Source organism: Nanorana parkeri, unplaced genomic scaffold (assembly GCF_000935625.1).
Source record: "Nanorana parkeri isolate BGI_ZX_2015 unplaced genomic scaffold, ASM93562v1 scaffold1557, whole genome shotgun sequence".
In the NCBI taxonomy this organism is placed as follows: domain Eukaryota; kingdom Metazoa; phylum Chordata; class Amphibia; order Anura; family Dicroglossidae; genus Nanorana; species Nanorana parkeri.
The window spans coordinates 327,003-352,858 of record NW_017307825.1 but is presented as its reverse complement, the minus strand read 5'-3'; the positions used below and the strand labels follow the sequence as shown (position 1 = coordinate 352,858).

At 41.6% G+C, this 25,856-nt stretch overlaps 1 protein-coding gene across 1 annotated transcript in view; it reads right to left on the bottom strand.

Annotated features, from left to right (window-relative positions):
- Positions 1-589: 589 nt before the first annotated feature.
- CDYL (chromodomain Y-like) overlaps positions 590-25,856 on the bottom strand; it is a 64,671-nt gene continuing 39,404 nt past the window's right edge. The window contains exons 3-7 of the mRNA XM_018570562.1: positions 21,137-21,390; positions 12,462-12,634; positions 4,140-4,350; positions 959-1,102; positions 590-862 (exon numbers count right to left, since the gene is read on the bottom strand). Coding sequence (XP_018426064.1) covers positions 704-862; positions 959-1,102; positions 4,140-4,350; positions 12,462-12,634; positions 21,137-21,390 — 941 coding nt within the window. The 3' untranslated portion in view covers positions 590-703. The remainder of the gene's footprint in view (positions 863-958; positions 1,103-4,139; positions 4,351-12,461; positions 12,635-21,136; positions 21,391-25,856) is intronic.

The window sequence follows — 25,856 nt, the reverse complement described above, 5'->3', positions numbered from 1 at the left end:
AACTAAAGTATATAAACAACTATATAAAATAGCCTCCTGCAAATGAATAGACCTCCAACTTTACACAAGATAACGCAATGACCTGTTAATACTGCATCACACTAAGAAAAACATCTTGACAGTGGTTTCTTCATGCTATCTTGATATTGAGTAGACATTTTTCTGACAGTATGTCAAAATTTTCTTTTTTTGTTGAACAATTTATTAGCATATATCCTGAGAACACACACATACACACTTTTTTGGGTTTATTAAAATTCATCAGTATACGGTTATCATCCTGTGGGTTTTGTTTTAGTCCATTTAAAATTAGAAGAAAAAAAAACAAAAACTTTTTTTTCTGAGGTATGTAACCTTCTTTTGAAATAAAGCATTGCCTCAGTCTTACCTCAGTGGGCAATGAAAGTTAGGGCTTGCTGCTACCCGTTTTATATTTAAATATATAATATATATATTTTATGAACAAAAATATGCATTTCAAAGACCTCCCTGTCGCTCAGCTTTCATGGTCTTCCTCTCTCAGTACGGACAATTGTTCAAGACACAGAATCTCAGGGTTCCCAACAGGAATCCAATGTCTCTAGCTTTAGATATTTGTTCAAAAAGAGAAACAAAGTTTTAAATAAATTTAGAGCATCATAAAAAGATGTTCCTGAAAGTGTTTCAAGGCTTCTTTGTAAAACATACATTCTTTTTTTTTTTTTTAGAATTCATCGATTTTCCTTTGCAAATATTTTAACATGGAGTCCATTCCTTGAGCAGATCCCCAAATCTTTTTTAGCACTTCGCATTCTCTTTCATTCGTCTGTTCTAAATCTTCACGCATGACATTACGGACTAAAGCTTTGGATTCTTCAAGTACCTATGTGAAAAAACAAACAGGTGATTACAGGCGATTTATTTATTATGGAAATGTACTAAATAGAGTATATCATGGAAATCTGGAACTGCTACATACCACTGGATTGCAGGCTACAAGTTCTCTAATGCGAACCATGACTTCTTGTGTGAAAGTCCCAGGCCAGAATACCTGAGAAACAAGTCCTTTTGCACATGCTTCTTGTGCAGTTAATTTTCTTCCACTAAGTAACATCTCATTTGCCTGGCGTACAGAAAGAAGTAGGATTTAGAATTATGCAATTGATTTATATTTGTACCATGCATAGAAAAAATATGCTCTTTGATAAGAAGAGTGCTCATCACAATAATACTGTACGTGTTATAGATACCTAGTGCCCCCATTAATTAAATTATAACTAAACCCAAAAACAAAAATGTAGTATATTGGAGCTTACCAGTCATACAAAGTTGCGGCTGCATTAGGTTTCTTTTTCAAACGTTTTTAGAACATTTTCAGCAAGGATGGAAAATACCTGTTAAACTCACAGGGAGAAGGACACTGAATTTCTGGTAACAGAAAGCAAAAGCAACCTTACTTTTGTTCTGTAAATTACTAATTCCATTACCCCCACCATGTAATGGAGGTAAAAGAAGGCTCATGTGTAGTTGGTCTCAGGTTATTTAAATCAATAGTGGGCATGCCAGCAAGCCCAAACCAAAAATATGACGACAAAAAAAAGAAAGGAAAAAAAGGTAATTGGAGATGTTGGATCTAATAGTCTTTTTGAAAAAAAATAATTAAAAAAACACAAAATTCAAATATAAACCCTGTCCAAAAAACACCCCATAGTGATATTATAAATGAGAAAACACGGTCAGCCAACCAGGTGCCATTTACTCCTGCACCCGGCAGTCAAATTCATTCTCGCCTGCAAAAGGGTTCAAACTCAGCCATATATCATGTGGAACAATGGCTCACAGCAGTCTGTCTGTAAGCAATCCTTCACTCAGACAGCATTGGTATATCCATCCTAAGACTGGCACACAGAAAATCACATATAAGCAAGTCCATCTGAAAAAAATTGAAAGCAGCATTAACGTTCAGGCAGAGGCATCTAGCTGAAGCGAATGATGAGATGATGAGCGAAGATGAACTTTTAATAGCATGCATTACAAACTGCATTCACTCAGTCCAAAGCACATATTGCTGGCAATCCACCAAACCATCTAGTTGTGGATGACAACTGCTGCCGTAACTTATGGTACCAATGGTATAAAATCTCAGGCCATGGGGCAAAGGCTCCTCAAACCCTACTTAGGTCCGTGTGTGTTTCTATAGTATTTCACATGGCATGCATCAACTGGATATACTAGGACCCCACTGTGTGCAATGCGATTTCATCAGAACCGGATACTGCTGGGGAGCAGGAGATGAAAGCGAGTGGTCGGATCAAGCACTGATGCATTGTGTGCACATTGACGCTGACTTTTTTTTATATGAAAAGGACACCTATAGATGATTTGGAAAATTACCAGCATTTGTGCTTTGGACTGAGAAAATGCAGTTTGTGATGTATGCCATTAAGCATTCATCACCACTCTAATTTATTAATGGCTACAGCTTTCTGCCTCAGTTTTAACGCCGCACTTTTCAGCTCTTTCTTCACATGGGATTTGCTTGTATATGCTTTGCTGTGTGCCAATTCATGATTGATATGCCTATGCTACCTATGAATGAAGGATTGCTGTGAGCCACTGTTGCACATGGTATATGGCTGAATTTGAACCCTTCAGCAGGCTACAATGAACTTGAATGTGTTGACAGTTTATCATGCATATCACCTTCCTTGAACAGATGTTATATAATGCAGTAAACCATGGACTTTTCCAAGCTAGCACTTTTAACATGCGTTCACATGGTATTGCTACCCAGGGCAGTGTCACTGTTGTGTGCAGGGGAGTAAATGGCACATGGCTGGCTGACAGCATTGTCATTTGCCTTTTATAATATCATTATGGGATGTTTTCTGGATGGTGATTTTCAGTAGAATTTGTGTTTTAAATAATTTTTGCAGTAAAGGGACTGTATGATATCCAGCATCTTCAATCACCTTTTCTTCTCTTATGTCTGAAGTCCAGCCTGTGTGACAATCATGGCTCCCTCCGTACATATAGTTGAGGAATGAATGTAATCACCCGGGGACAAGAAGTGTGTTCTTTGTAGGGCTTACCAGGTAAAAATAAAAAGGAAAAAAAGGCCTGCAAATGGAAATCTAAGGACTTGTGAGCTGTAATATATTTCATTTTGTTTTATGGGTTTTGATAAACTTTATATTTTACAGGATAAAGACATAAAAACAACAAAATTGCAGATTAGCATTCCGTCAAAGTAAAAAAAAAAGTTGTTTAAACTTACACAGTATTAAGTAAGCCACCATAAAACAGTGTTTAATATTTATGTTCATGTCTGGCGTTTAGAACAGTTAAATACCCACCCCTACAAACAAATCACTTCAGTCTTCTTGCAAAACTTTCTTAGAAAGTAAACTCGCGTATAAATTGAAACTTAAATATTTAATTTAAATAGCCTACATAAATTATCTGGATTTGAACATACTGGGGATAATTAATAAAATCTGAAACAGAGCTCTAGGGCAGTTACCCATGACAACAAACCAATCAGCTTCAGTTTCATTTTCAAAGCTTACTGAACAAACAAAAAAAATAAGCTGGTTGCTATGGGACACTGCTCCAGATTTCGTCTGCTCCAGTTTTCATGAAGTCCCCCACTATTTTGAAATGCCACAAATACCATAACAGATGTCATTATGTAGAAACATGTACATCTCCATTTTATTTTTACTACCCAAAATTCTATGTTAAAAAACTTTTTCAAGATATAACTACAGTCTTGTACTGAAATATTTTGACCATCAATACATGTATTGGTTTAGTATATTTTATGTATATGCAAATGAAAAAAACTTTATTTTGAAACATGTTATAAACAAATTAATTGATGAACAAAATGTAGAAAAAGGATAGTAGACACTGCATTAGGCTCAAGCAGTGGGATGAGTTTGGCAAACATTACTTTACAAGATTTTATGTTTGGTCTTTACCCATAATAATAGCTAAATGACCACACATGTGAATTAAATGCAAAATGCACACAGTTGGCGGGACTTGGACAAGGTTTAAAAAAAAACTATTTTAGAAGTTGTATGTCTCAAGTGTTATGTGCACTTCCAATGTGTTTGTATGTTGCTACAAATTAAAAGGTGAACTGGTATACTTACAGATGCAATACCCATTATTTTAGGGAACAGAAGTGATGAACAGCCGTCTGGGCTCTGTCCAAAAGTAGTATAAGGTGTTTGAAACCAAGCTTTCTCATTTGCCCAAATAACATCACAGAGAGGTAATATAGATGCACCAAGTCCAATGGCAGGTCCATTTACAGCAACAATTATGGGTTTCTTAAACTGTATAAAAGTACTTACAAACATCCTACAAAAATAAAACACATGTGATTACTATTCGATCTACTGAATTGTAAGCCACAGAATAAAATAAAAAAAAACTACAACTTTTCCCTCTTTTTTGCACATTGAGGGAGACAGGACTGTAGTAATAGACATTAGGGCTATAATGCCGCTTTTAGGTTTGGACACTGGTGAAAAACAACATTAAAACGTCCCCCTTATAACCCCACTCCCAACTTTTATGCTTTATGATTTTTGCTAGTGTCCTAGGAGGTTGGATGCTTTTTCCTCAGCACTTCTGGGGAGAAAAAAAAAAAAAATAACTCCGATCTTTAAAAATCTTTTCTTCAAGTAAGATATTATTACATACATTTTGTTTCTTCAATCAAGAATTTGAGAAATGCTGCTTAAGCTCATCTCTGCCCAGCAGAATCCATGTATCCTCAGCAACAGCTTTGGAGACCGTACCCAGACCCTACGGAACTGAAGCCTGCAAAGTTAGTCCGGAATGTGACCTTCTGGCACTGGGCTCTGCATCGTGTGACTGTCCAGACATCTGTGTACTGTGTTAGTTAGCAACAGAATGTTCTCGAAGTCTAGAGCAATAGCAGAGCCTTTAATGTGACCTCGTATCTGAGGACTCGCATAGTAAGGCCAGCCGGGCTAAAGCACTACAAACCACTTCGCAGTTGGCACCCTCAGGGCAACATTTTTGAAAATTCCTGCTTGCTTACAGTAGTAACAGGCAAAAAGGACATGAACAGCGCTCTCGCATGAGGGAGGCTAACTGACAAACATGTGTGCAGCCCTGGAAACAGGAAGAGAACCTGTGGATGCAGTTTGTCAAAGGAACACGGAGGGCGCAACAGCAAACACAAAAATAAAGCACTGGCTAGTTGGACTGTAATGTGTATAACGAACAGGGGATCAGATGTGAAAGTAAAGAATCACTGGCGAAGGATCAATGTGATATCACTTACATGTGGATCCAGGGAACGGAAGATGGACGGCCTGTGCAGAGGATCGGGACCCTCGTGGTGTCTGTTTGGATCCGATTGGTATATTGACTGAGGAGGTTCATCCATCGGAAGGGAATGATGTGAGCAGAGAGAGAGTTGACTCTGCCCGTGATGCCGCTGAGAGGATGTGGATTCCGGGCAGTGTGAAGGAGAACCAGGAGGGACAAACCAATATCGAGTGCAGCATGGGCTGCTTGTGACCGCAGTTGTGGAGGTCGGTGCTCGGTTTTGGCCAGGTCAGCTGTGGGCAGTGTGCGGGAGACGGTACGCAACGGAAGCTGACAGGCGCCGGGTAGTCGGAGCAGTGAGGAGGTGGGGATACTCTGGGTGAATGGGGGTGCATTGGGTAGAGAAGAGCAACGCGTTTCGAGGTATTCACCTCTTTCTCAAGCTCAAAAGGAATGATAAAGGCACTGGCGGGAATCCGCCGGTTTTAAAAAGTGACAGGTGGGCGGAGCCTTTACTCGAATACCTCGAAACGCGTCTCTCTTCTCTACCCAATGCACCCCCATTCACCCAGAGTATCCCCACCTCCTCACTGTTCCGACTACCCGGCGCCTGTCAGCTTCCGTTGCATACCGTCTCCCGCACACACCCAAAGCTGACCTGGCCAAAACCGAGCACCGACATCCACAACTGCGGTCACAAGCAGCCCGTGTTGCACTCGATATTGGTTTGTCCCTCTCGGTTCTCCTTCACACTGCCCGGAGTCCACATCCTCTCAGCGGCATCACGTACAGAGTCAACTCTCTCCGCTCAAATCATTCCCTTCCGATGGATGAACCTCCTCAGTCAATATACTAATCAGATCCAGACAGACACCATGAGGGTCCCGATCCTCTGCACAGGCCGTCCATCTTCCGTTCCCTGGATCCACATGTAAGTGATATCACATTTATCCTTCGCCAGTGATTCTTTACTATCACATCTGATCCCCTGTTCGTTATACACATTACAGTCCAACTAGCCAGGGCTTTATTTTTGTGTTTGCTGTTGCGCCCTCCGTGTTCCTTTGTCATACAGTAGTAACAGATAGCTCTCATTCACATGAGGCGTCCTGGCATTTCTGCGACACCTGATCTGTGATTACTGCGATACCTTAAGCAGGAATGCCAGGTGTCCCCATTTAGATGCGGCTGCTGTGCCTGTTCCAAGTTAATGACTGGGTGATAGCAGCTGAATCTGTAATCGGCAGTCCACATGTAATCATACATGGTTCACATACATTTGGTTTGGTAAATCAGTGTCGCTGGATACACCTATTCTGCATCCAGGGATGGTGATCTATTTCAAACAGCATGTTGCGGTGCATCTAAATCCGTAGGTTCCTGGTGCAGGGATGCCAGAACACTCCACGAGAACAAGGCCTTAAGGCTGATCACTGATGTCATCCACTAGGTAGAGTGTTGTGTGCAGTTGCGCTCCTTTTCCTGCCTTTAGCATAGAGGATGCAACTTTCTATCGTTGCCCCTGTTTTTTTGTGCACTTTCTGGATCAACTACTCTTTTTTTCCACTGTCCACCTACAGTAACTTGGCTCACCTTCGGTCGCATACGACCCTTTTCAGCATCTGCTGTTTGAGTTTGTGAGTACGCAAGTCCTTGCCTTACTTTGAGCTGCGTCGTTCTACGCTACATGGTGTATCATGTATTTTACTTGGCACACAGAAGACAGTATCGCTGCAAATGAGTGACCTCAGCACATACACTTCAATTGTTGATGGGGATGATTTACTGGTATCCCCAGAAAGGAACATAGATCACACGACCCTTATTTATGCTCATCCTCACAGTCTTCCACAGCCCTGCAGTATAGAATAGATACAACTATTTATCTTGTTAGGACAGGAGCCCACAGCTTGGCCAACTCCCAATTTATAGTGGACAGGCAAATGGGAAGGGCAGCAAATTGGATATGCTGTGTGCCCACATCAAAATACAGGTAGCATCGGTGAGGTAGGAAAATGGAGATGAGCAAGTAGGCATTCTTGGTGTCAACAAAAGGCCAGAAGATCCCTTTGTTGAAGGTAGGCAATGGTTGACTTGCCTAATTCCATGCAGCACTATGGAATTCAGATGACCCTGTTGAGGATCTTCAGAACCAGAATAGGACGAATGCCTCCATTTGCCTTGGGAACAGTGAACAGAACTCCTGAAACTTGTCTTCAACCAGAATGGGGCAAGGACCCACTGAGAAAGGAGTTGCTTGAGTGCAGAGTAGAGAGCCCTTTTTTGTGGGGAAGGTGGCAGATGTGAAAGGTCACCAAGAAGTTTGACAGATGTCCATCCCACTACAAGAAACTGGGGCAACCAATGATTGCATGGAAGGCTTGACTCCAGATCTAGGGGGCTTGGAAGTCCAAGATTTACAGTGAAAGGTAGCAAGGCAGCCACAAGGGGAAAGTCAGCAACTGATGCTGGTGGGGAGGGTTGGGGCCTGCTTTTGGCACCTACAGGCAGAATTCTGAGAGCTTGGAGTGGCTGAAAATTCCTCCCTGGACAAACATGAGGAAGGGGGTTGTGCCAAAGGGAACCTACAAAGGCTCCGGAGGAGGGCAGAGACTGGGGGAAGTGATCAGGGCTAGCTAAGTACATGCCCCCTAAAAACTGTTAGCTGAATGTAAGCTGGAAAGGTCGGAATCCATGATCTGCCATGCTCGAGAGGAAAAGTCCCCAAAGGGGTTCTCGCAATACTCACAACCAAGACTGCAGAGCAGGAGGGAGAGAAGCTGTGTTGGGCTGGAAGTGGGAGGGGGTTACATGAGGGTTTCAGTTTATCCATTTTTGAAGCAAAAAATAAACTTTTGGAATACCAGTACTTTGCAGTCCAAGGAAAGACAGTTTACTTGCAAAGGCAACTGTAATGACAAAAATGTAATTAAAGTATACCTAAAGCGAAAACTAAGTTTTCTCCATTTTGGACAGAGTAGGGGAGAGTTAAAACTGCTTTCATATTTTTTTGCCCTCTGTGTCTATTTGTGAGGATTTCATGTCTGGTAGATGCAACAGGAAGGGAGAGAATATATTGTCAATATGAGGGATTTCCCCTGTTAGTGGTCACACACATATCTCTATGAAACAAGTCCCTGCTATTTTGTTCAGGAGGAAACTCAAAATTTTAATTTACCCTCACTTTCAAAGCAAGTGCCATTGACAATCAAGACAATTAGAGAGTGTAATTCTCATAAACCGGGACACCGACGGCAATACAATTCCTAAGCATGGTTCTAACTCCTTACCACACTATCCAAATGTTTAAAAAAAAAAAAAAAGCCTTGCCTTTAGATATACTATTACTTTTTTTAAATCAATTAATAATTTCAAATATGGTAGAGAGTAGGGATGTTCAGATACCAGTATCTGTATACATGAAGATACTTGGCATTTTCAGGAGAAGTACCAGGGTTGCAGCTGCGACTGGGCCCTGAAGCTCCACCACTGTCCTGAAATTATTAGTCTGTATTGTTTAAGAAAATAAGAAAAACTGTCACATGACACGAAAGAAAAGGGTATCAGTAATTGGTATCTGTGAGTACTTGGACATGTAGACAATGCTTCTTAAAAATGACAGCTGCCTCCTAACTCTTCAGTTTTTCTCTAGTCTAGCCTTGGAGCTGGAAAAGTATCAGTACTTGTACCAAGAAGGATACTCCATATCTGTGCATCCCTAGTAGAAAGTTTATTATTAGGACCATTGAGAAATGATGGATGAAAATGAGACTTTGCAGACATATGTTAATAATAAATTATCAGTCATTCCAAATAATAATACCTATCTGCCACAATAGTTACCGTATTTTTCGCTCCATAAGACGCAAAAGGAGGGGAAAATGTGCCTGCGTCTTATGGAGCACATACCTATCCCCGACACCCAGGGCATGCAGTTTCGGGCGCCGGGCGAGTAGTTTTTTTGTGCATTCAGCCCTGCTCCTGATGAGCAGAGCTGAATGTACAGTGGGAGCCGCTGCTCATTTAATACAAGTGATCTAATTAGATCACTTGTATTAAATCGAGCGGCGGCGGCGACGATCGTGTCCGCCCCCGCCGTGGTTTTCAGGGACACCCGCTCCTCTGGGGGACCGTGACCCCGGTGCCCCATAGGAGCTCACCATAGAGCCCCTTGAGCAGACGAAGAACGCCGTTCTTCGTCTGCGTCTGCTCTGTGTGATTACTGAGACAGCGCCACATGTCTCAGCGGTCACTAACTGCAGCTACTGTGACAATTTCTGTCACAGAAGCCCTGCGTCCTATTGTCCGGAGCACCTTATAGAGCGCAAAATACGGTATGTCTTATCTATATTTTAAATCTATTTATTGGTACAACTGTAGATTTGAGGAAAGAGAAACATATGGATTAGAGTTAATCATTCCAAGAAACTCAAGTAACGTAAGGAATAGATAATACATGCACCTAATTGGTCTGCAAGAAGAAAGAAAAACCCAGGTTCTGCTTCCCAGCTTGTAACACAGCACTCTCCAGACAGGTCTGCTCCAGATAGGCCCTCACAAAACTATCAACAAATAGCTTAGCAAAGACTAGAATACAATAAACTAATGAAAGTTAGATATTAGAGATACATTTGAATCCCATTACTACTGAAAAGGTCCTCACTCATAAAAAGTAGATGTGTGTTGACTACATCAGTGCAAAGGAAGCATCAAATTATCTGCTCTGTTAGACTGCAAGCTCTCCATACTAATGAAACAAGAACAATCCAAAATCCGATGCACCCAAGCTCAGCAAGGTGTAATCAAATAGATACAAATTCACCTGCAATACTAACAATTCTGCAAACAGAAGATTATTACAGTCCACACTGGAGACAGTTATGCAGACCATATTAGTTAAATTAGATCAACTCTGACAGACAGTAAATGAGAAGAGATGCATGAGCAATAAAAAAAAAAAAAAAATTCTACAGTAATATAAAACACTAGGGATGTACAGATACTGGTATTTCGGTATCGAGTACCGATATTTTTTTCCCCCGGTACTCGCCAAAATGGAATATCGATACCAGAAGTTCCATTCAGGAAGCCAGGCAGTGTGTAAAGACTCCCCACCCGACTTCCCGATTAGCAGGGAAGCCATCTAGAGCTGCAGCTAACGATTATTTTCAAAATCGGTTAGCCGATTATCAAGTTCGATTAATCGGTTAATTGGAGAAAAATAAAATACATTTTAAAAAATGGCTCCAGTGATGGGACTACTAGCTTGTATTGAGATTGTAGTCCAGTGTGGTGTGCAATATAGTGAAATGAAAAGTGTAAAATTATACAGCAGTTAATGCAGAATGGTACCAGCTATAGAGGACTACAAAACCCAGCAATAGTACATTATAGCTGTCGGTATTCTGCATTGCACTGTATAATGTACTATTGCTGGGTTTTGTAGTCCTCTATAGCTGGTGGTATTCTGCATTCATTGCTGTATAGTGTACTATTGCTGGGTTTTGTAGTACTCTATAGCTGGTGGTATTCCACATTGCGCTGTATAATGTATTATTTCTTGATTTGTAGTCCTCTATACAGCGCAATGCAGAATACCACCAGCTATATAGAAGTACAACAAATCCCAGCAATACATTACACATACAGTGTGTAATGTATTGCTGAGATTTGTATTCCTCTATAGCTGATGGTATAATATACAGCACAATGTACCATCAGCTATAGAGGAATACAAATCCCAGCAATACATTATAGAGCACCATGTGTGGGAAAGGTCAGGTTTACCTGAGCAGTCTTCCAGCAACTTGTTTCTGAGATCGGGCCTGTCTGTCGGTGGCTGTCATCCGCCCACACCTGCTCCTCCTTACTTCTTCTCCCCGTGTCCCTGTGCCGATCGTGGATTCGGGCGGGTGGTGAGCGTGAGGTGGGGAGGAGGTGCGGCATGCGGAGCGTGGTTGCGGGCGGGTCTGGCAGCGGCGAGCGTGAGGTGAGGAGGAGGTGTGGCGCGCAGCGTGTGTGGAGCCGTGAACAGGGCCAACCAATCGGAAGCCGATTAAATCGATGATTGAAAAAGTTGACAACTTTTTCAATCATCGATTATAATCGATTATGTCAATTAGTTGTTGCAGCCCTAAAGCCATCCCCATGCTTCGTCACTAGATGACGAGAAAGCATAGAGCCGGCTTTCTGGCCAATCAGGAAGCCAGGCGCCGTGTAATGACGCGGCACCCGGCTTCCTGATTGGCCGGGAAGCTGGTTCCATGCTCCCTCGTCAAGAGGTGACGAGGGAGCATGAAGCCGGCTTCTTGATTGGCCAGCTTCCCGACCAATCAGAAAGCCGGGCCGCGAGTCATTACACACTGTCCGGCTTCCTGATTGGTCGGGAAGCTGGCCAATCAAGAAGCTGGGCAGCGAGTCATTACACATTGCCCAGCTTCCTGAAAGGCCGGGAAGCCAGCTCCATGCTCCCTCGTCACAAGTGGGAGGGAGCATGGAGCCGGCTTCCCGGCCAATCAGGAAGACGAGCAGCGTGTAATGACTCGCTGCCCAGCTTCCTGATACTGGAAGTATCGGGCTAGGCATCGGAGCATTTGGGCGAGTATTGGCCCAAATACTTGGCATTGGCACTGATACTAGTTTCGGTACATCCCCACAGAACACTAAGAGCAAATATGTAAATTAGGAAAGTTTATGACCTATTTTAGCCAGTTAATACAAGAAACATATTTTTTCTTGTTATTCCTGTCTTTGTCTTCCAATTGTGATAACAGAAGCCCCACCCTCATCTTTTGTCCTGGCCACACTGAAGAATGTAAAGGAATTACAGAGAGTAATAAGAAACCAAAGGGTCTAATCCTCCATACTTTCTAAAACAAAAAAATTGACCTGAGCTTAACTTTAGGTTTTAAAAACATGATGATTCACACAACTTTCAACCAGGATTCATATTTTTTTTTCCTTAAATTAATCAAATTAGAAAATGTGTGAATCTTGGGTGAAGGTTGTGTAAATCTAGGGGGATACCATTTATAAGTAGACCCCTAAGTGTTTGTAAGTCCATACACAACCATGTTTTATCATGGGAGACATGTAATAAAAAGGAATTTAACAAATATAGCAACAAATACTTTTTCTAGAAATAATTAGGTGTTAAAAAATATACATACCTTATTGCATCAGCCATTTTAGTGCTCTCTCTTTTCCGATCATCTGTCAAGCGTCTAATAAAATAAATAAAATCAATACCACAACAAAACACACTTCCAACTGCACTGAAAAGAACTAGCTTGCTGTCATCTGCAGCTGCTGTTGCTAGGGCACCCTGGACTTCCTTCATTACCTAAAGAAAACAAATGTAATGTTAGGTATAAACAAAAAGATGCATTCTCAAATTATCGACAGACTTATATACAACAACCACATATGGTCATGTGAAAAAATAAGTAAACTCCATGGAATCTGTCACCTTCTCCCCCATATATGAACAGGCAAACATCAGATCTTCATTCCAACCATGCCAACAGTTAAAATAGGATTTTGAACTTACCAGTAAATTCCGTTTCTTGGAGCACAGTACAGGACACAGGCAATTCAGAGACAACTGGGTAATATGCAGGTATTACCAGTTTGTTAGACACTGGCCAGAGCTGTGAGGACCATCTTAGGTCCTCACAGAACCCCACCCCTTCTAGGAAAGCCCCAGTTTTTTTTAGAAAGCAACAGAGGATATAGAGGGGCAAGTTCTGTGTCCTGTACTGTACTCGAAGAAACGGATTTCACTGGTAAGTAAAACACACAATTCAGGGATGACTGGAATGTCCAAAGCAAATCCCTGAGGGGAGGGCAAGAGCAAAACAACTGCTTAACAGGCCAAACAACAAATGAAAGGGAAGCCAAGTCAAACAGCAGCCTGTAGCCCCTTACGGACAAAACTCCCATCAGCCCAAACATTCACCTTGTAAAACGCACCAGTGAACCGAAGACCAGGTAGCAGCCTTACAAATCTGCAACATAGATGCCAGATGCTGAGAAGCCCAAGAGGCACAGACAGATCTAGTGGAGAGAGCCTTCACAGGGAAAGGCGGAGACCTACCCTAGAGAAAGTATGTATACCCACACAACTCTAACCAGAGCTAGAGGCGGGAGTAGGGGATACTCCGAAGGATTCACCACCCATAAACGAACACGGTCTCCAGGCGGAACCACAAGGATGCACCCTGACCGACCTCCCCTTTGCTCACTTCCATTGAGCATACTCACTCCTCCAGGAGAGGGTCTTCAGGGACTGGGTCACAACCTGTGCAGATCTGCCACTGCCCTAGACCTGTATAGCACGCTGCAGCTAACTCATCGCATTGCACCACGTGCCAAGGTGAGCCCTAAATGCAGGATTCAGTGCCCAAAGCAAAATTATAGGCTGGCCCCGCGTTTTTTGATCTGGAAACTACAAGGTAGCCCTTGTGGCTGATTGCAGTTAGGAATAGAAATCATCATAAAAAAGGTGACTAAACTACCACGTCTCCCCCAATACAGAGGAGACATTTATCACCTAAGTGTATTCCAGAATCCTGCTGCACTCCTTACCGGGTATCCCTGTCAGCGTGAGTGCTCGAAGTGACTGCGGATGGCACCACCAATACCGAAACTTGTTAAAGATCTCACCAGCACATGTCTGTTTATTGACGCTGCATGTCAAAACATATAGCGTTTCGAGGCCACAGAGGGTCCCCTTCATCAGGTTTGAAATGTGTGGCCTCAAAACATTATGTTTTGACAATTAGCATCACTCAACAGATGTGTTCTTAACTTCAATATGGTGTGCTGGTGAGATCTTTAACAAATGTATCGCCTAAGGACACTAGCTGAAAACAAAAAAAAATCAGAGGACTTCCTGGAAGGGGTGGGGTTATATGAGGCTCCTAAAAGCTCTGACCAGTGCCCAATAACCTGGTGATACCTACATATTACCCAGTTGTCTGACTGAATTGCCTGTGTCCTGTACTGTGTCATAATAAAAATTTATATATGTGCATGTATATATGTGTATATATCGGCCTTGCAATTTATGTTAACATTTTTTTGAGGACAGATAGAGCTTTCTTTTGGAGCTTTCTTTTGGAGGTATATAATCACCTTGGGGGTTATTTTTTTTACTATATAATGAAAAAAGTATCGTAAATGTAAAAGAAAAAAAAAAAGTTTCCCTACACTATGTTATAAAACATTTAAACCCATATTTTTGGTAAAACATAAAAGTCGGGGTCACGTCGGGTAAATAGACACCAAACATGTCAAGCCTTAAAATTGCGTGCGCCTGCAAAATCGCAAAAAACGCCCATAGGCAACACTTAAAACGCTTTTACTGCTCATCAGTTTAGTGTCATCAGTGATTGACGGCCCTAAAATTATCGCTCTCACTCCGACGTTTGCGGCGATATGTAACATGTGCGGCACAATAGGCGTTTTCGCATGTAGGCGCGCCCGACGCACATCTGAGTGTGTATGTGGGGGGCGGGGACTTAAAAAAAATGTTTTCTTTTTAAAAAATGTTTATGCTTTATTTTTTTTGATTCTTTAATTTTTGTATTACTTTTTTTTGACACACAACTTTATTGCTATTACATCAGGGGCTAAGACGCCCCCTATATAATAGCCAAATTTACATGACAGGTCCTCTTTATGGAGACATCAGGGGTCTCCAAGACCCCTGTCACCTAGGGACCCCAGGAGAAGCTGATGAAGCAGAGATCTGCTTCATCAGCTTCTGTAGCTGGGAGAGCGACACTGAATGCAGGAAGTGATGTAATATACATCACTTCCTGCATTCGGGGACTGAGAGGAGATCAAAGGGAGGTCGTATACTGAACTCCCTTTGATCTCCTGTCACAGAGTCGTGTCGGCCCCATCGGGCACAGCGGATATAGGGACCGGCAGTGACAGCTGCTAATACAAGCGATGGAGCGTCTCCCGGACGGCCGTGTAATTACAACGGCCGGCGAGCTGCTCGTCGGGCTCCACCGTCCTCTCGTCACAGACAAGTGGATTTTTTAAGGTGTGTGTGTGTGTGTGTGTGTGTGTGTGTGTGTGTGTGTGTGTGAGAACATTAGAGCAAGACTACAGTTTGCTAATAAACATATAGGAAAAGACCAGGCCTTCTGGAACAATAAATAAACAATAAAAAAATATAACATATAGGTTTTAGGCTAAAATAACACAATGTTTGGTGTAAACTAAAGATAGATGGTGTGTGAAGCATGGTGGTGGAAATGCTAGGGTTAATTTGCTGCTTCAGGGCCTAAGCAGCTTGCAGTCTGAGTCAACCATGAATCCAAATCTGCCAAATGAACGGCTTAAGGTAAAAACAAAAATAAAGGGGGTTATAGTTTGGCGCTGCCAAAACCCTTCAATGCTATTGGACTGTTGTGGGAGAATTTGAAACAGGCAGTTTATACTTGCAACCCACAAACATCTTGCAACTGTAGGAATTTTGCACTGATGAGTGGTAAAAAATGTAATGGATGTCAGTTATGCAAAACACCCACACAAAGTAAATTCCGCTAAAGGGGGCAATAGCAGCTTCTGAGGCCCAGGATGTACTTCCTTTTACAGCACACCATTACATTGATGATATTTATGTTGAAAAAAATGATTGAAAAGGCAAAATATTTTGAAAGTACAACACTTTTATCTGTAATGTTTGAATGAAGATCTAACGTTTGCATATTCAAATCTTTTGAAATCAAATGATAACCATGTGGGGTTAATATTTTTTCACATAACTGTATACTTTAAAGGTCCACTGCCACAGTTGCAATCTGAAATAAGAGTTTTGCTATTGCTTGCATGCAATTTACTGTATGCAGGGCCATTAAAAACGAGCTGGGCCATTGAAAACGAGGTGGAGAGAGGCTCTGGGATCGGTCTAAGAAACAGTCAGCTTGGATGATTTGGTGAGTAATTTTTTTTTTATCACCTAGACAAAAACGAGCACTTAACCCTTGCAGTGCGGGGGTAGCCCCACTGCAAGGGTTAATATAATTTTTCCACATAGCTCTTTTTAAAATTTGACAAAAACAAAATATTGATTGTGAATATGTTTAATTTACTACAAAAAACCAGCAGGTAGAACTGTGAAAATGTAAGATGATATTCTAAAAAGCTGAGGAGGGACAGATCCCCCATTCTGTTAGCAAAGACAGGAATGCCTTTATTAATGAATTGTTACAGTCTCTTAGAAAGCAGAAGACCTTGTTGGCACTGCATGCATTTTATACATGGTCATGCAATAAAACATTTGTAAAATTAAGATTTGACACCCATAATTAAGACACATTTGCAGTATATAGAAACATACAATTTGTAGAAACGTTTAATGGATAGCATGCAGTTTTCCCTTCTTGTCTATTAGATCCCTTATATTTCCCATTACTAGTACAAGTAGATCGAGGGCAGAGAGTCAGGCTGGGTTCACACCTAGGCGTATTGAATATGCGCGTTTGTCGCGCGTTTCGACCGCGATTCAAACGCCCGAGGGCTACTTGGCTGTATCCCAATGGAAACGAGAGACCAAAACGCCCCAAAGAAGTACATGTACTTCTTTGGGCGTAGGCCGTTTTGTATCGCGTTTGGACGGGCGGAAATACGGCAAGGTGTGAACCAGACCCATTGAATACAATGGGATTTAGATCTTTGAGCGTTTTGTAGAGCGTTCGTCGAGCATTGAACGCGCTACAAAACGTTCAGGTGTGAACCAGGCCTCAGAGCTGAGCACTGGTTTATTCTCAGCAGCATGACCAAGGGGGGGAACAGAGGTTTCCAATCTCCACCGACCTTGGCCATCTTAAATGCCTCTACAATGTTCACAGGCACACAGAGGAAGACAGTGAGCCCAGAGAGTGGGAGGGGAGAAGCCCACAAAGCCACCTGCTTGAACACCATCTTGTTAAAGTTATTAGGCAGCTGTATAGTCATCTGGATCACTTATACACTTGTAGAGACCATGGGCAGGATTACAAATAAACACACCCATGGCCACAGTGGCAGCTGCAGGTTTATTCTTTATACTTTCACTGCACCACTGTAACACTGCTATTGCTGTGAAGTGGAAGCGTTCATGCCAATGATTTAAAGGGTGATCACACAAATTTGTTACTAATCAAATCCTCTAGACTGCCCACTGCAGTCTGACTCTCCCCAAAAGAGATCAGAGCGATCTCTAGGGGTGCTGCAGCTGTACACATTAAACATCTATAAACATTCTCCCTGCACTGTGCACTTGCAGGATGAATGTTTATATACAGATAGTGGACAAGGAGGGGTTAACATAAAAGCCAATTCACAATGTCTCTTATTACATTATAGAAATGATCAAATTTTAGCGCTCATTTTCATGAAATAAGTGAACATTTTAAGTTTTAATGCTGAACTCGGATTTTGTTTTTTTTAATAGGGCCTCAATGCACAGAAAAAAAAAAACTTATTGTCGGCACAGGACAGATGATACAATATGGTACAGTTGCCCTATGGTCATTTTCCTACCTTTTTCTTCAAAATAAAAAGGTCATACTTTCATTTGTAAACTTTCCTCACAAAAAAAACCTGGGCTCCGGGCAGATGTAATAAACCCCAATATAGCTGTAGCTGTAGAACGGCCTGCGACCTGACCTGACTGTACTATTAGGAAGGCATGCCTGGGTTACAAATTTGGCATAACAGTATTACAAATCATTTGGCAAGTTAAATAATTAATGTACTTTAGATGTTTTTATACTGTGTGTATTTAGATATTTGCCTCTAAGGAATTTCCATTAGGCCTTACAAATTAATTCTATGCTAGATCATGTAAGTTGTTTACTTATACTGGCTCTGCTTAGGGGTCACAGAAGCTTATAATGAGGGAAATCCATGATTGCATAGGGACATGCAAAATAGTTTATTTTTCTGTATTTTTATTGAGTTGAAATCCTAAATCTATCGCGTATGAGGACAGATAATGATGGTGTCCCCCTCATATGCCATTTTGGCATGCTAAAAACAATAACAAATATGTTGAGAAGTGCATTTATCTTTACCTATTCCAAGGTATTAGCCACCTCAGCTGATCAGAAGCCCAGAGTAAACCAAAATTAATACTGCATACTTTGTATTGCATACATACTACACATATATGGTAATCTGATAACTGTATGCACTTAAAAATATGCATTAATATACTCAGTACTATCATTACTGGTATGGTGAGTAGTTCTCTCCACATTTACATGTAATCTAGCAAAGTGACAGCGAAGGGGTTGGGACAAACCATAACACCGGCAGACGAGAATGCAAACATCTTTAGAAAAAGGTATTTAGTCATCAGTCAATACATATTACTGAGGGAAACAAGCAACATACACAAGTCAAGACACTACAGTTGATCCCAAACTGATGTTAAGGTAGCAAAAATACCCATGCTATCACATAGCAAACAACTCCTAGTTCCTGTGCATCTGTCTACCTTGCATATTTAGCACCTGCGGTCCCCTCAAGCTCCAGTGCGCTCTGGAATGTAAATACTGACCTGTGAGGCCACCCACTCTAGTAAAAAGCCAATAGTGTGGTGCAGGAGCTGGGATAGTAGAGACCATATTCACACCAGGGAGACCTGGTTAGTGCATGCAGTACAGCATGCCCTGCAGGTCAAGGTACTCTGTGTACTGGATAACAAAGGTGAGGGTTAAGTGCTTGTTTTTGTCTAGATTTAAAAATAAAGTTATACTTACCCGAAGCTCCAAACCAGCTAGTTGTCACAGCGCTCCCTCCTCCTCCGCTGCAGCATTAGAATGTTATTTAGTGTCCTCACACATTTACACAGTGTATAGACGTGGTGATTTGCGGGACCTTAGACTGTCGCAGAGGAGGAGGAGAGATGCTAGAAGGACTGGTCTAAGAACAAGCCGGCTCAGGCAAGTATACTTAAAAAGGGACCCTTTTTTGTAACAGAGTAGGGGGTTCATACTGAAGGGTCAAAACTAGAAAAAAATGGTACATGCATGAATCTATAACCGGCCTTTATAGCAGGGCGCACATTGGGAAGGCTTACAACAATACAAAAATTCCCCAGCCTCAACCTGCCAGCCAGCCTGCAACCAAACAAGTAGCCCTGTCAACAGTATGCGTTAAAATCAGAGGTTTAGTTGCACAAACTTTTGGCCAAAAATATGTAGAAGCCACACTGCCGCGCCAAGGCACCTCTGCAAAGTGTGGTCCTAACTCTATGTATCCGAGTCTCCAAGTGTGAGCATATTAATGAGGTTGATAAATTACATGCAGGTGTACCTGGAGGTAGCCAACTCCTCCTAATAAGGTGCTGGAGTCCCTGTGTGCATTTTTGGTTGCTGGGCCTCCAGTGCGTCCCTGCACCTTATTAGGAGGAGTTGGCTACCTCCAGGTACACCTGCATGTAATTTATCAACTTCATTAATATGCTCACACTTGGAGACTCGGATACATAGAGTTAGGACCACACTTTGCAGAGGTGCCTTGGCGCGGCAGTGTGGCTTCTACATATTTTTGGCCAAAAGTTTGTGCAACTAAACCTCTGATTTTAACGCATACTGTTGACAGGGCTACTTGTTTGGTTGCAGGCTGGCTGGCAGGTTGAGGCTGGGGAATTTTTGTGTTTTGTGTCATACTGAAGGGTGCCGCTTTCCTGCATTTGGAACGCACCTCAAACACAGGTAAGTGAAATTCCATTGACTTTACTCGAGCAGCAAACAGTGTGGTTTAGAGGTTTAAACATGGCAGTGTTTGAACCTGTGTTTCTTTGAATGCAGCATCTTAAAAGGAGAATTATGGGGTTAGGGCTTTTCCCCATAGTTCTCCGAAGGGTAACGGGAGGACACAAACTAGCGTCCTCCCGTTACCCAAAGCTCAGTATACCGCGAGCTACAGCTCGCGGTATACTGAGACGCCGAAGCTGAAAGGATTCTGACAATTATGTCTGGATCCGCCCAGCTGCTTGAGTGACAGCTGGCTATGCCTATCTAGAGGCAGAGCCAGCTGTACCCGCCCCCTCCCCAGTCTGTTCCGCCAGTCAGCGCTGGAGGATCGGACAGGGGAGGGGGGAATCCAGTCACTCCCCTGTCACGGCTCACCTGTGGGGATAGATCGAGAAGTGATCGAGCGCCGTTATGTGTTCGCTCACTTCCCGATCTACTGAGTCGACCTTTGACAGTTTCATTGTCACAGGTCGGCTCAGATTATGAGGCTGAATGAAAAGCACTCACCTCATAATTCTCCTTTAGCTTGCATGTGAACTGTATGCAAAGAAGGTGAAATGCAGCCTTTACTTGTAAAACACTGTTTTCCATTCCAATACAGCTGCATCAGGGTTTGACTAGAACGCCCATCGCCGTGAACCATAATTTTACTTGTCCCCTACACACCTTCACTTTGTTTCCTCACTGTCCAGGGAAAGTGAGGAAAGAAAGCCCTGTGGAAGTGCCAAACTGACTTATCAGAGATTATACGGAGCTGAAAACTCTATCCCTACATTCAAGTGACAGCCTGGCCAATCAACAGGCATCAATGCAGTCACGTGGGAGACGAGAAGTCCCATGCATATCCATACCATAGTGTTGGGTATTTCACTTCACTCCCAGTGGCTGAATGGGAGAGTGAAGGAAAGTAAAGTATATAGTTCTGGTGATGGAGGAAGAAAGTTAAGTGATCCTATTACTTTAACATTCATTGGCAAACTAAAAGGGTCACATTGTAACATCACCACATCATTAATACAAAATACATGCATGCGTACATAAAGTTCAGCTATTCCGCAATATTTTATGCTGTGAAAACTAACCTCTGGATTCAGGGAATTATTCTCAGATGACTTTGTAGAAAGTAATATATGTGTGAATCCATCCTGTTTACGCACAACAATGTCTCTGTATCGATAAGCACTCTCAGTTTGTCTTACACTGAAACGTAGTCTTTTATCAAAGGACTGTTCTCTTCGTTCATCAATAAACTTCCTCTTTCCTGTTACTCCTGCCACCGATGTCTGTATATTGCTGGTACCATTTGCAGTCAATGCCTGCATGAAGGTAGATGTGCCTGCAAACAATGTAAAAAAAAAAACATTAGTACCAACATATTGTGAACCAAAAACAATTGTGAAAGTAAAAAAACATTCATGCACTGCAAGAATTACCATGAAGAGAAGGTTTCTTGGACGTCAAATAACACAACTTTTAAAAATGCTAACCCAGTAAAGGTTAAAATGGTTCATTAAAAATAGATTTGGACTGAAAATTTTGAATAATTCTTTATATAAAAGGATTCATAGACATTTATTTTAATGTAAGCATTTAAGATAAGAAATCATTGGTCAATTATGTGTTTAAACATTCAAAGAAATCGGTATTCCAAAACAAAACAAAAAACGGTACAGCCTATTTAAAATGTACCCATATTACAAATTAAATAATGAAGTACATTGGAAGAAAAATAAAGTGTTTTTTTCTGCAGGTTTATGTGCAGATTGTGATACATTGAAGTCAAATGACAAAACGCATGCATATGCATGTAAAAATTTATTTTTATGCAAATTATACAAAATGGACAAAATCTGTAAAGACAATCTGAAAGCATTAGGATAAAAACATATGTGGTTTACCAGCAGACAATCCATGAAACAGTCAGGTCCCTTCTATTCCTTTACAACAAAAATGTTAAACTCTTCCAAGGGAATGGCACATTTTCACAAAACTCCTATTTGATTCTCCTGGAATTTAAAATAAACCTACACTTGCAATCTAACCTTTTGTATGAGATTGAGATGCTGAAAACACATACTGTACCTTATGCTGCATATGATTTGCAGTATACTCCGCACCAACTACTGGCTGTTTACTTCTTCTATGTAAAGAGCAGAAACTACATACCGTATTAAAAAAAGGTACATATTTCGCTCTGAATACTCATGGGATTCCTTGATTTCTGGAAAATGTATGATTTGATCAGACTTATAATTAAAGTGTATCTAAACCAAGAGTGATGAAAGTTTACAACCCGTCAGGTTGTTTTATTGTCATCTTATATTCACTCCCTGTATTTGTCCCTGACCTGTCAATCATGCTGTTGTCATGGTGGGTAGGACAGACCAGGAGTCTGACCTGTCAATCAAAATTGTCCATGTTAGCATGTGGAACCAGACCAGGATTCTGAGACTTCTATGTCTTCTACTCCAGAACTACGCTGTCACTGGGACTGAAAGAGAGATAAAATCTAAAAATATTAGTCGTCACCAGAAAATAATATAGGGGAAATCTGTAATGGCATCCACAGTCATTTTCTTTCTGGTTTGCGGTTTCCATGGGCTATGTGTGAGGGAACATAGCGGCACTGCATGTCTTATCCACCCCATTTGCAGCTACAAACCTCTGTACTGCCCAATAATCTGAAAACACGCTACCCCTCGCACAAACACACTTGGAAGTGTGTTACAAAATAAACATTTACAGCAAGTGGGTGCTACTCAAATCCACAAGGATTATATATATATATATATATATACACATACATACATACACTCTTCTACTTCTTCCTACTGTTATTCTTTTCTATCCAATAGAATAAAACTGCTAAATGACCATACACTGATTAGTCCGGACAGTCCCCCATCCTTGCGCTACTGATGTGCCATGTGCCACTGGGGTACTCACAGACCAGTTCTTCTGGAGCAGGAAGGGTTAATTGTCAAGAAGTGATTGACCACTGCTTACCAGTCCTTAGATGTACTGCCTGCATTGGTTTTCTTTTTTTCACCCCAAGAACAATTCTCAGTTAGTACAGAAAATAAATGTTGATCTTGCCCAAAATTTTGTGTTCTTGGCATAACACAACTTTTGTTGGACACTGTTGCAAGTATACACCTGTGTCAAATAATTGAGCGCCATGAATGCAATGCTGCAGCCAGTGCAAAACAAACTCCTTGTATCTTGCATAAAAAGGGCATTGTGTCCCTTATTTCCTGTTTGTACAATCTGCGGCCGCTGTGCCTGCTTCTTCTCTGGGCCACCAGTCATCTAACATCCCCCCTGTAGTTCTACAGTGGAAGACATGGGAGTCTCAGAATCCTGGTCTTGTCCCACACGCTAACATAGCCAATTTTTATTGACAGGCCAGGAGACTCCTGGTCTGTCCTACCCACCATGACAACAGCATGACTGACAGGCCAGAAGACCCTTGGTCGGCCCTGCCCATTCCCCCTTGCCAGAACAGATAGATATAAAAGAGGACAGTCTCCCTGAAAGTGCACCTCCTCACAACCACATGCAGTATTGGACTGAGGAACAGTATACTTGTATGCCCTATACCTGATATGCTTGTAAATTTAGTATTCCTCTTTATTCAATAAAAAGCTATTTGAAACGAAAATTTGTCTTGTACATATTCATTTAATGTTGATCATTCCTTAGTCTGCTCCAGTTTTTATCTCATAAAAATTGTAACAAATTGTTTGCCATACTTTCAAAATCAAGTAGGGACAGCAGAGCATTGTGCAGTGATGTGGGCGCAGTCAGAAGGCTCTGACTGGCACACTTGTGATCGGCCACAAACTCGTAGTTGTAGTTATATATAGAAGCATAGAACAGCAAAAAAAAACTGTGTAGGTGCTTCCTCAATTCTATCTCATGGTGCCCATGTATAGATGCTTTCACCTGGATTCAGTGATGAAACCAGACACTAAAAACTATATAATTGTGAATAAATAACATGCTGGTTTTTACTGTGGCAAAGGACATGAAAAAAAAGGTGAGCTTTTTAAACTATCTCGAAGTTCAGCTTTAAAATAAATGTGTCAGGCATGTAGTCCTGCCCTAGGTAAGACAAGATGTCCTCAGTCACCATTATTAGTCAGGAAACCACTGCATGTACCTTTGACAGGAAGACGATAAATGGTTGTATCCTGTTGCACTCCTTGCCAGATCCATGAATATCCTGTGCATACAGGTGGGTGCTCGTAGTGACCACAGATGGTCATTCTGAGCCTGATGAATGGGACCCTCTGAGGCCCAAAAGCGCTTGCAATTGAATGCCAATTTTTCATAAAAAATGGACTTCTGCTGATCACTCTAATTGGTGTGCTGGTGACACCTTTGATATTTGACAGGAACAGGGCATAGCCTAGCCCAGCCCTTGCCCTAGTAACAGTCTTAAAATAAATCAGAGCAGCACAAAGAGGGATATTCTGCTAATAAAGGTCACAGAAGGCACCATCATGTACAGGTTATTCAGCAAGGCTTTACATTTTTAAAAGTTTATGGCACATTGACACCCGTGTGTTGGAGCAATTCACATGTTAAAGTGAATTGCCACGATGCAGGACAACAAACCTGGTCTATGTTCAGTTAAATGCCATTTAATGGGAAAGGCACCCCACTGCACTGTATATTAGAGTGCAATGTGCTGTGTTAAGTTGTGCGTTTTCACACCCATTGTGGTAATAATGAATGTGCCTTAACATAAATGTCCCACACCGGATTGCTTAAGTGTGAAAAAGACCTCAATGTGGTTGATGGATATCATATTTTGTAAAGCATTAGATTTACATATCTATTACCTGTCCATTACCCAAATAAACTAACTAAAATACCAAGCCAGTTTTCAAAGAAATTATTATGCACACCTAACCTGTCGTTATAAAATTCTCTCGTTCAGACATCAGACAATAACAAACACAATGAGGTCCAATTATCAATACAACAAACCAAAGAATGAAATCACCCAGTGGTATATACCCTGTTTATAAAATGTGGTATTTGTCTGCAATCCACAAAATGCATTTATTACAACTTTGGATATATTTTATTTATATTTATGGACCTAAAAATACTTTACCTTTCATATGCTTACTAGGCTAATCTTAAGCACTTTGATGAAGAAAAAAAAAAAAAAGCCTGTTTACAGAGTTTAACAGCGCTTAATCTCAGTTTAAACACACAGTTAAATGAATCACTCATCCTCCCCTCTCTACGCACAGGCTCTGGAAGTCCCTGCACAGTTAGACTGTCGCTAATTAAAACCACTACTGCAGTGCACTCTATTGCTAAGGACACCCAGTAACAGAAGTTTTGGAAAAATAAATAGAAATAAGAATAAAATGACATAAAACATCAGTTTAAAAACGAAATAAAAACATTAAAAAGGTCAAAGAACACGAGCAAAAAAAAAAAACACCAACAAATGTAACTTTGGAACTCCAAAATCGTAAAATACATTTCTTGAAGTTCATTAGGGGCCACAGGATTCATGCAATTAAGTTAACCAGTTGCCGTCCGCCCGTTGTAAAAAAACAGACGGCACTGCTGCATTGGCGGTTTGCCGTCCCCAGACGGCATTTTTTTTTCTGGGCGCGCACGGGCAGAAAAGTCCCGTGCAATGCAAACACCCGTTACCAGGCGTTTCACATATAGACGATCGGCGGCTCTATAGCCTGCCGATCGTCTATATGTGCTCGTGTTTTTTTTGCCCCCCGTCTGCTGCTGCCACTTTTTTGTCCGCAGTCTGCTGCCGCC